The sequence below is a fragment of the Protopterus annectens genome, chromosome 7.part0 (genome assembly GCF_019279795.1).
Source record: "Protopterus annectens isolate FY-2018-M chromosome 7.part0, PAN1.0, whole genome shotgun sequence".
Lineage (NCBI taxonomy): Eukaryota > Metazoa > Chordata > Ceratodontiformes > Protopteridae > Protopterus > Protopterus annectens.
The window spans coordinates 186,049,336-186,061,346 of record NC_056739.1 but is presented as its reverse complement, the minus strand read 5'-3'; the positions used below and the strand labels follow the sequence as shown (position 1 = coordinate 186,061,346).

The window sequence follows — 12,011 nt, the reverse complement described above, 5'->3', positions numbered from 1 at the left end:
TGTTCCCGAACTCTAACTCTGCTAAATCTTGGTATAATACAAGGCTAATCCACTTCCCGCCCCTTAAAATGGGAGAGCTGGCAGATGAGTCATTCCCACCATCCATGCCAACTCACCCAGCACCTGGTTTATTTATCAGTCTCAGGTTGTCTAGGTCATAGTCAAGGATTTAGCCCTGTACAATACTGAACAATATGCTTTCGCAAGGCAATTGTTAATATTATTGTCCTAGAGACAACTGTCTTCTGTTGTTCAGATAAGTTCATCCTCTGTTGTTCTGAGAAGTTACAGTAAAGTTGACCATGCCCGTAAAGTTAATCAATTGTTAGATTTAAAGTTTGTCCTTTCCATTTAGATGTTTTTTAAATATAGTTCACATTGTCATTTATCATAATTCTACTGTAGATGTAAGATTTTATTTCTGTAATTACAATAAATAATTGTTTTATTGCATTAAAATTATCGGATACATTTGCACAATATTCCCATTGTAGAGACATTTTGTATTCAATACTATTTTTTACACTTTCTTTTACAAGATGAGATTGTTTTTATAAAGTATTTGTTATATCTACTGCAGGTAGTCATTATTTTCCTGCATTAATTGGAGGTAGCATAGCACCCCTACTTTATTCAATAAAAAACTTTATTTAACCATAAATACATACACAGTCAAAGAAGAAGATAAAAAAAAAGATGTGACAATGTTTTGGTTCTATATTGAAGTGTTATTTTGTATGAATTCCAAACTATTATCTTAGTCTCTTTGGTCTACTATTTGAATACTTTTGGGCTTTAAGACATACTTTCATATTTTCATTTTGCTAGATTTTAATACGTCGCATTTGTTTGACATAGCATACCCCAGCTATCTGCCTGCATCAAATACTCTTCCCTGTGTGGGGAACACAGGCTCTAAGAACAGAAGTGTGTGTGTAGTGACAGAGATATACAAGGGAGTCTCATGCCAACCTATAGTAGTGCTAACTAATGTCAGACAGCCAGTGGTTACTCAAAGGGAATAAGCTACTGTTTGAATGTCTGGTGGGGAGAAGTTGCACCAGAGGTATGTAAGGTCAAATTTACTGCTACAGTGACCTCTCTACAAAGATCTTTGTTATGGTAAGTATACTTACAGATAGGGAACCATTTGAAATTCTGCGACTCTTCAGTGTGAGTCCCTGAATAGTGATGAGACTAAATGACCAAAAATGTGGATTTACATATACTAAGTTTAAGATTACTGTTTCTTGGAATATTCCCTTTTTCTGCTGTATGACAGTCTTAGAACTGATATGGGGTATAACATACCTCTCGACTGTCCAGATTTTCACAGAATCTCCAGACTTTTGCCTCATATTTTTGATCAGTTCCTCATAAAATATGTGGTTTTCTGGCAAATTGCTGAGGATTGAAGTCACTTTTAAGGCTTGCATTTGAGTTTCAGACTTCATATCCTTCAGAAAAATGCATGTTGACACATACCCTGTTATTCTATCAACTTTCTAAGTTTATAACAAGAATATTTAAAATCTGTATCTATTTTTGTCCCTTTCCCGCATTATTTTAGGATTTGTTCAGATTTCTTGCTCTAGCAGGTTGAGAGGTATGGGGTATAGTGGCGCAGAGGAGGAAAGCAATTTTCAACATTCACTCACTGCTCTCCTGTGTTTTCAGTCTTTTTTCTTTCATTTGTTTCTCATCATTTCAGGTTTTTCTATTATTTGTCTTGACCTTTCAATAGGGAGCCTTACTTTCTTTGATTTCCAAAGTTTCCTCTTTAAACATAATGCACATTTGCCAGTGGGAACTTCATAAATAAAAATAAAATAAAAGTAAAAGGCAAAAATGTCATTTTTGCATTAATTAGGCATTTGTAATACAAGGAGCTTGTTGAATATATTTCATAACTGGAAAAAGAAAATGTTATTATGAATGTCTCTGATGTCACAGGTGAATAATAAGTTTTATGCATGGCCAAGAGCAATTATGCTCTAGTTTTGCACTAAAGCATACAGAGTGTCCTTACAGAACACCAGCAATAAGTTATAACCGCTTTTAAATCTGTGAAACATTTTTCAGTACCTCCTAAAAAAGGCATGGTGAAGTATTTAACAGGTTTTAAAGCTGTTAAGAACATCAAAGACAGGTAGCTCCTGGCCTCTGCATGATAGCACTTCAGTGTTTTATGGTTTTCAAAGTTGTAAAGCACTTTGCACTCCTACACTTTTTTCTATAACTACTACAACACTGGAACAATCACATTTTCATGCTCCTCTGTGTTAGACATTCTTATAATCTACTGAAGGTCATTAAGATACAATCTACATTTTTTTCTTTTCAGAGAAGTCCTTGCTGGCTGCTCCTCTTTAAAATCAGAAAAAACTTGAACAACAACGAACCACTGCTGTATCATATTTCTGTGTCACAGTATTTTATAGTTATTGTCAATTAGATAACATACCATGATAACACCACAGTCTCTAATATTATAGAGGTTAGTACTGAGTGAAAAAAATATATCATTTTTGTCTTGAAGGAGTTGAACATAACTTTGAATTAACTGCTGCATAATCTATAAGAACTAGATTCTAGCACTGCTAGAAAAGTGATTAATGCAATTGGTGTTTCCATGATGCTTGTTATACTAAAATGTTTTTCTTAATATATTTCTCCCAAATTTTGGCCTTTAGGAAGACAAGGTGGTGAGTAGTAATACTGATGCATGCAAAGAAGCTCGCTCACAGTCAAAAAGCGTGGAAAGGGTTAAAGGTTATGACCCAGAAAGAGGAAAGAAAAAGGAAGATTGCTGTATAAAGGTAGATGAAATAGGAAAAACTGAACACCTGAAAAATACAGCTGAGAAGCCAAAGGAGGAAAAGTGCCTCAAATCAAATGAAAAAGAAAATGTGGTTAAATCCAGTGAACGGAAAACAACTGAAGAAAAGTGCCCTGTGCAAAATCAAAGCACGAGAGATGCTGGAAAAGATAAGGCATGCAGTGAGTTAAGAAAGATAAATGATGATACACAAGTAATCAAATCAGTCACCAAAGATCAAAATACAGACCCAGAAAATGACATGAAAACACCACTGGACTACCTCACAAATCAGAACAGAAATGGAAAAGTAGAAGAAAATGACGATGCTGCTTCTAGCATCTTTGATGAAGCCCTAGAGCAGGTGCGAAACAATGATCCTCAGCTCATAGAAGTTAATGTCAATAATTCAGATGCTATAAAGACTGACACCTTAATTCACTTTGCTGAAGCTCTGTGTGGGAACACTGTTGTAAAGACTTTTGCACTGGCAAACACCCGTGCAGATGACCATGTTGCCTTTGCAATTGCTTCTATGCTGAGGCGCAATAAAACAATCACAAGTCTCAACCTTGATTCAAATCATCTTACTGGCAAGGGAATCATTGCACTGATTAGGGCTTTGCAGTATAACAGCACCCTGACAGAACTAAGGTTTCATAACCAAAGGCATATATGTGGTGGAAAGACTGAAATGGAGATAGCCAAACTTTTGAAAGAGAACACCACCTTGCTGAAACTGGGCTACCACTTTGAGCTGGCAGGACCTCGAATGACAGTTGTTAATCTTCTGAGTAGGAATATGGACAAACAAAGACAAAGACGTTTGCAAGAGCAGAAACAGGCTCAAGATGGGGAGAAGAAAAATTCTCTGGAAGTGCCCAAGGTGGGGCTTTTGCCAAAGGGCTCTCCCAAACCTTCTCCACTGCCTTCTCCAAAGACTTCCCCATGGTCCTCACCCAAGTGCTCTCCTAAAGTTGATAAGGGTCCAGCAGCACCAGCTCCACCTCCTCCTCCACCTCCTCCACTAGCCCCACCCCTGAATGACAACATCAAAAATTCTCTATCTCCAGCTTCTGTGAGAAGGGCAACTGAGAAATCTTCAAGAGATCAGCTTTTAGCTGCTATTCGTACCAGTAATATCAAACAGCTAAAAAAGGTAGGTGATAGTTTATATCACATAGTATAAAAATCTGTGTCATTAGCAGGCTACTGTAGTTGTGAAATCAACTTCTGGTGTACTTTAAGGGATAGCCATGCACTGCCTTAATGAGTTATATGGAAAAAAGACTTGTTCAGTATGTTATTTAGCTGGATAACTTCATATGTAGCTTGTTTACTAATTTGTAGCTCATGTTGTTGGCTTAACATTATCTTCTGTGACATAAAAAGTTAATGGTTATTTTACAACACAGGTACTCATCCCTACGTTGCTGTTTTGCTGATACTTTCATCAGATCTGCTGTCAGATATGTTCTTGTAATTCCCTTGTTTATTCAGGAGAACCCTTGTTCCCTTCAACCCACACTGAAGAACTGACAAAAGTTTTCAGTTGGAGCAGGTGAATGAAGACCCATGAGTGACAATCTAACTATGTGGTTTATTAAATGAAAAAAGGCAAATTACAAGTTTCATATCAAACTCCAGTTCACAGATTCACTAATGAGAATTAATTATTGTACAGCGTGCATGCAGTCTAGTATAACAAATGCATTGTGGTGGTGTTGACTTGTGAACATGTTAAAACAATATATTTTATATTTATTTTATTTTTATTTGTCCTTTTGTATCTAGGAATGTTCAGTTGAGTCACTGGACCATTTTCAGTGGAGGCACAGGGAGAAAAAGCATCAAAACAGATTCAAAACCATTTAAACAATAATTAATGAGTAATTATATACAAGGAGAGAAAATCTCCACAACAAAATTAAATATTTTACAATGAGTTGGGGAGAAAGACTTCACAAATACACATAAAACATTTTATAATAGCTCATAAGCAATTGTATACAAGGGGAGAAAAGCCCCATAACAGATACAACTCTTTACAATAGATTAGGGTATGTCTTATATACAGGGAGATAAGAGCCCTCACAACAGATTGAAATAAATTTACAGAATATTGCTGGGATAAATTGTTATCAAGGATACGATATGCAATGCAAGTAGCTAGACACTTTGTAGAATTGGATAGCCTATGTCGAGTAAAGTGATATAGAGTTATTCCAGATATTGACTAAATTTATAGTAAGGGTCTATATTACAATGTCGAACTGACAGGAGTCTGAATGTTGTAATATCGAACCCAAATGTTCGAATTATGAAAATAGCGAAGCCACGGCACACTGATTTTTTTCCCAGGGAAAAAAAAATCAGTGGGCCGTTTTCAGGGCATTGCTGTTTCCTCCACTGTGGTGCAATCACGGAGTTGGTATATTTAAGTAGTGGGGGGCATAGCCCCCCACGTTGGGTGATGTGGGGGGTAAAGCCCCCCCACTTTAGTTTAAGTTTAAAGTGTAAGTGTTTTTTTTTTTTTTTTTTTGTAATGGAACAGCGATTTTTTTCCCTTGGAAAACAATTGTTGTTCTGTGTTTTCGTAATTATTGGGTTTCGAACTTCATGGTTCGATATTACAACATTCGAACTCCTGTGAGTTCGACATTGTAATATAGACCCTTATAGTAATATATGGAGGCAAGAAATAATAGAGTATTCTCATACCAGAATAGACAGAGGACTAGAATGAGACACAAAAAGTAATGCACAGGAAGGAAAATGAAGGGCATGGAGAGAGAGAACTGATAATTATTAGAGAGATATTGCAATTGCGTAAAATCTTACCATAACAGTAGATGTCCCTCTCTTCACTGTTGCAGTATTCATTACACTAGAGATCCCCTGCTGAGGGTGGTCCTATGTCTGGCCAGTATACCAAAGGCTTTAGGCTGCTTTAAAGTATGCTGTAAGTCAGGAGTATGCTCAGTGCTTAGCATAGGCATAAAAGTGATGTCTGGACTTATCCTCAGAACTGAAAGCCCCAGTAGGAGCACCAGTCCAAGGAAAAACAAGAGGTATTCAGTACATCCAAAAGGGAACTTGACCAGGGGGGAGGCGGGAGGGAGTGAATACTGCACCAGTGAAGAGAACATCTGTCATTATGGTAATATTTTACACAACTGTACTATGTCCTTCCATTTCCCTGTTGCTGTATTCATTACACTAGGGAGAGTGCCAAAGCTCAGAAAGGAGAGGGGGAGGAGGAAGGACCAGCAGAGCTCTCTAGGAAGCCATGAAGGATGGCCCTAGCAAGACCAGCTCATCTCTAGAAATTACATCCAACTTGTAGTGCTTAGTAAATGTATGCACAGAAGTCCAGGTAGCTGCCCCAAGAATAGAGTAAGCATCCAAACCCTTGGAAAAAGCACCAGAAGCCACGACTCTAGTAGAATTATCCTCAACAAAAGGAAGGCTCTTACCATGAAAGGAATAAAAAAAGAAATAGCTTTAGAAATCCAAGTAGTAATAGTCTGCTTGGACACAGCTAATCCTAAGGACTTAGGATGAAAGGAAACTAATAGATGATTAGATTTTCTAATGGTCTTAGTTTTGTCCAAATAAAATTTGAGTTGTCTATACACAGCCAATGTGTGCAGCACCTTCTCACTGGCAAGAAATGGGCGAATGAATGGACTGATTAAGAGACAACTCATTCACCACCTGGGCATAAAAGAAGGATTAGTATGCAAGGACACCCTATTCTTGTGAAACACCAAAAAAGGAGGACAAGCCGTAAGGGCCTGAAGCTCAAGTAGAAGTAAGGGCTAACAAAAGAACAGTCTTCCAAGAGCAATGTAGCAAGGAAACTGAAGATGCAGACTCAAAAGTAGCCAGAGTCAGTTTCTCCAAAACAAAATTAAGATCCCGCAGAGGAGGAACAGGCTTCTTGGGGCACCTAATATGAAGGATGCCTTAAAGGAATTGTTTAGCTTCAAACCTAGAAGCTAAAGGAGGAGATAAAGGCAGACATACAGAGATAGCGAAGTAGGCCTTAACAGAAGAATAAGTCAAACCGGCATTCAGCAATTCACACAGATAAGAGAGAACTAAAGGAACAACCCCAGAATGTGGATCAAGGTTACATGAAAGACACCCAGCCTGAAAACCTCTTCCATTTGGATAAGTAAGATTTCCTAATATTGGGTTTCCTGGCCTCCTGCAGGACCCTAAGCACGTCCTCAGAAAAAAGGTGTCTATGTGGAATCAAAATCCTATCACCAACAGTGTCAGTTGAAGAGTGGACAGGTGAGGGTGGATGAGAGATCCCTTGTCTTGTGTGAGTAGGTCTACCCTGTGAGGTAACTTGTGATGATTGCTCTTGGCTAAATGCAGAAGAAGAAGAAGGAAGCAATGCTGTCTCGGCCAAAAGCGAGTCACTAGGAAGATTTTGGGAGCATCCTGCTGAATTTTGAACAGGACTTTTGGAATGAGGGGAAGGGGAGGGAAAGCATAAAGAAACATCCCCTTCCAAGAAAAAGATAGAATGTTCACCTTCCAAACCAGAAGACCTGGGACTCTGGCACAAAAAAGAGGAAGTTGTCTGTTCAGAGGGGAGGAAAAAAGATCTATTTGAGGAGTACCCCCTAGTGGATAATGTCCAGAAACACACCCCCTGTGAAGCATCCATTCGTAGGACTGAGATAGGAACCTGCTCAGAGTGTCTCCCACAATATTTTGACCTGAGTGAATGTAAACTGCCGAAAGAGTTACTTGATACTGGATAGCAAGTTCCCACACAAGGAGTGCCAACTGGCAAAGAAGATAAGATCTTGCCCCCCCATTTGTTTACATATCACATCACTGTGGTACTGTCTGTAAACACCTTGAGAGGTGCCAGGGAGGAAGGAGGATGAAAAGCCTGAAGAGCCAGCAGAAGAGCTCTCATCTCATTGACATCAGTGGAAGAGGCGACCAAACACCCTGCACCTTTAGGAAGACAAATGCTGCTCCCCATCCCACATCTGAAGTGTCAGTGAACAGTTCCTGAGAGGGAAGAGAGGGATGAAAAGGGAGCCCTCATTTAGAGACAACTGCTGAATCTACCACTGAAGTTCCGTATTGAGACAAAGCAAAAAAAGGAACTACAAATTTGAGGGGTTGCACATGTTGAAACCAAACTGACCTCAGAAAACATTGAAACTTTCTCATGTGGAATCTTGAGGGAGCATAGGAATGGTGGAGGCCATGAATCCCAAAGCTCTCAGAAACTCCCTGGCAATTATAGAGGCCAGAGGAAGACGAGTTTGAAAAAAGGAAGTTAATGTTAAGGCCTTGGAAGGAAACAGGGATACCAGAAAAGGTACAGTCTGGATCCTGTACCCCAGAAAAACATGGTCCTGAGAAGGAGTAAGAAAAGACATTTTGAGGTTTATTGTTAGCTGCAGACTTTGCAGAAGGTAAATGGTAAAATGAAGGTTTTACAACAAGATCTGTGGAGATGATGCCTGAAATAGGAGGTCTTCCAAGTAAGGAAAAATGTGGATCCCCCGAAGCCTGCAAAAAGCAATCACAGGAGCAAGGCATTTGGTGAATATCCTTGGGGCAGTAATAAGGCCAAAGGGTAAAGTAGAGAAATGAAAATGCCAGGAAGCAAAAGAGAAGCATAAAAACTTCTTGAAAAGGGGATGAATAGTAATAAGGAATTAAGCATCCTTGTGATCCAGCAACACCATATAAGCCTGAGGAAGAAAAGAGGAAACAAAGTCTGAAGGGACAAGATTCAAAAGGAGGCCACCTTCAGAAAAGTGCTTAGATGAGAGAGCTCTAGAATTGGTCTCCAGGTACTCTCTTTCCTGGGCACTAGATACATCCTGCAGTAAAATCCCCTTGCCCTTTGGGACACAGGCACCTCTTGAATAGTACCTCAGTCAAAAGATCTTGAAGCACCCCTGGAAAAAAAAGACAGCTGTTCCTGAGGGAGCTGAGGAATTCCCATAAAAGGGGAAAAGATTTCTAGATCATGACATACCCCTGGCATATAATGGATAGAACCCAAGTATCCTGAGTAATCTTTAGCCAAACAGGAACAGAGAGAGAAAGGCAAACAGAATGAGGAAAGTGACTTGGAAGAATAGGATAGTCAGACAGCACCTAGTTTATTAGGAAAAGGAGACTTCTGAGGCACAGAAGTCTGTGTAGCCTTTAGCAGGAGGGGTCCGCTTGCCACCTTATACCCTTAGAAGAAGGGTGAGATTGCCTGTGAACAAATGCTGGCATATTGGGGTAATTTCTCTGAAATTTAGGCACAGGAGAAACAAACACATGTTTAAGTTTCTGTAAAGCCTGTCCTTGTCCTAAAGGGACTTAAACAAAGCAGCAACAGCTTTGCCAAACAAATGTTTATTATCTAGAGAGGCATCCATCAACTTAGCCTTAATATCATCAGGCAAATGAATAGTTTGGTTTAAAGCCACACTAGAAACCACCTTAGGCATAAAGGAAGGATTAGTACGTAATGATACCCTATCCTTATGGAAAATCAAAAAGGGCTCTACTGCCATAAGGGCCTGCAACTCAGACACCCTTCTTGCAGAAGTAATAGCCAACAGAAAAGCAGTCTTCCATGACAAGTATTTCAATTCAGCAGTAGCCGCAGGCTCAAAAGGTTGTAGAGTAAGTTATTCCAACACAAAATTGAGATCCCAAGCAGGAGTAGGAGCTCTACGTGGGGGTCTTATATTCTTTGCCCCTCTAAGAAACTGCTTGAACAAAGGATGCGAAAACAATGGTGGGTCACAATCATAGTGAGCTGAAATTGCTGCAGCATGAATCTTAATGGAAGAGAAGGACAAACCTTTGTCCAATAACTCTACACTTGATGGATTGACAAGACACCTTGGAGGAAGTACCTAAAAGGGAAAGGGAAACATTTTACCTTCAGAGTCTGGAAGATCAGAAATCACCTGACAGGCCTTAGAAAGCAGAGCCAACAAGTACCTGAACATATGGGTCTGATAATTAACAGCCCTAAAAGCCAAGGCAGCAGAGGTATAGACCTTCTTGCCTAGCCTTTCCATGGCTCTGATATCTTTATCAGAAGACAGTAACTTAGGAGAAGGAAGCAATTGAGAAGGTTTATCAGAAATTAGAGACACCACAGAGAGGTCAGCAGAAGGACACTTGTACAAGAACTTACAGTCCTCAGCCACCCTATAGAACCTATCAGGCTTCTTGAGGGCAGGGGAATGAGAATCTGGAGCCTTAGAGGCATCAGAAAAGCCATCCAACAAAGCAGCCAGAACAGGATGTACAGCACAAGGTCTGGGAGAATCCATCTGCAGTAGCTCATAATACCTTTTTTGTATCTCAGAAACTTGAACACAATCCCATTTAAAGAACTTCATCATCCTAGAGATTGTGTCCCCAAAAGAAATGTCTTCAAAGGGAGTATCAGGACTGGTAGATTCCTCTTCCTCCAATCCATAATCCAAAGGAGAGGGAATCTGGGAGGAGTAAGCAAGGGATTCCTCATCCAAATCTGCCTCCTCCTCAGAGGAATCCTGTTCTCTGAGTCTCTTAACGGGGTAGAGGACCAAGGGGGGGGGGGCTGGAACAGAACCTCCCTGAGGAGGTTTTAAAGCCATCAAAGCACTAAACAACCCCTGAGTGAAGGACTGCCATTCACCTTGTGTATCCATAGGAGCAGAGGAAATATGATAAGTTTTCTGCTTTTTCTTTAATGGGATGTCTGCCTTATAAAATTTGGAAGGCTTCAACCCTGGAAGGCATTCAATAACTGTAGTAGGGATGTCTTCTCTGACTAAAATTTGAGGAACATCTCTAAGCCCCTCAGAGATAATCAGCAGTGGTTCCCCCTGAATGTCTGAAGTGGACATCTGCAATGCCTCCTTGGACATGCCTAAGGTTGGATCCCTACCGGCCTCCAACCTGGTCAAGGCAGAAGAATCCAACAATGAAACCAGGCAAACTCCCGGGCTATCACTTGGCATGGGAGGGACATCTGACGAAGGCTGTACAGCAGAAGATTCAGGCCTAGATTTCTTGGCCGCCTTCTTCACAGATGGCTGCCCCTTGGAGTGGCAAGTTCCCTCCATTGTGTGTTTAGCAGGAAGCTTAAGATACTGATTCTCAAGATAAAGCATCAAAGAAGAAAGCCTGCTATGAAGGGTCTCGGGAACAAAGGCCTGACAGATAGAACATGACATATGGTCGTGCGAAGCACCAAGGCAAAACAGGCACTGATCATGATGGTCTTGGAATCTGTCTCCCACACTGGTATTTACCATTCTTGGATAGCATGAAACCCCACAAGCAATAATATAATAAAAGAAACATAAGATAACAAAACCCTAACAGGGCAGTTATCTGTAATGGCTTGATGTACCACCAACAGAATGGGTGTTCAAACTGATGATCAAAAGATGGCATTCAGACTGGTGGCAAAAGAAGATCTGAGGATTGTATGTCTGGATGTTACTTTTATGCCTTACTCTACATGAGGAGCATACTCATGATGTATGGTGTACCTTAAAGCAACCTAAAGGCTTTGGTATACTGGCCTGATGTCGGGCCATCCTTGGCAGGGGATCCCTAGTGTACTGAATACTGCAACAGTGAAATGGAAGGACACTAGAGATGAAATAAACAGTAGTAACAGTGGCTAGTAAGATGAAGAGGTAGAATAATATACATTTGTAGTATGGTATCATTAATGTGAGATGTGAGGCTATTACTATCTACTAAGATATGGAGGTGTTAGTGAGTCAGAGTGAGAAAGGCATAGTTATAGTAAGTAGGTGGTCATGCATCTGTTTTGGGAGTTGTGCCTAAAAGGTGCATCTCAGGTGTCAAGATTGTTATCCTGAGGCTAGATTGGGCAGAGCCACCTAGAACAAGACATGGAGGTTATTCCTCATGTCACTGTTTGCTGGTCACCAAATAACATCTGAAAGTGGCATTAGAGAGGGGGTACATTAGTGTTCCAACTCATAACCTTCTTCAGTCTGAAAAAGATACAAGGAGCTGTTATGTAAACTCACAACCTGCAAGGCAAAGGGTGGGGATAAGGGCTGGTATGATGATGCAGTATATGCAGACAGCAGCAGGACAGACTAAAGATGGGTAGACTACTATATAAATATTATATATATGTATGTATGTGTGTGTTTTGCAATAT

The 12,011-nt window shown here is 40.2% G+C and overlaps 1 protein-coding gene across 1 annotated transcript in view; it reads left to right on the top strand.

The window, feature by feature from the left end:
• The window catches only part of LMOD1 (leiomodin 1), a 239,990-nt gene that overhangs the window by 162,810 nt on the left and 65,169 nt on the right, over positions 1-12,011 (top strand). The window contains exon 2 of the mRNA XM_044076672.1: positions 2,694-3,977. Coding sequence (XP_043932607.1) covers positions 2,694-3,977 — 1,284 coding nt within the window. The remainder of the gene's footprint in view (positions 1-2,693; positions 3,978-12,011) is intronic.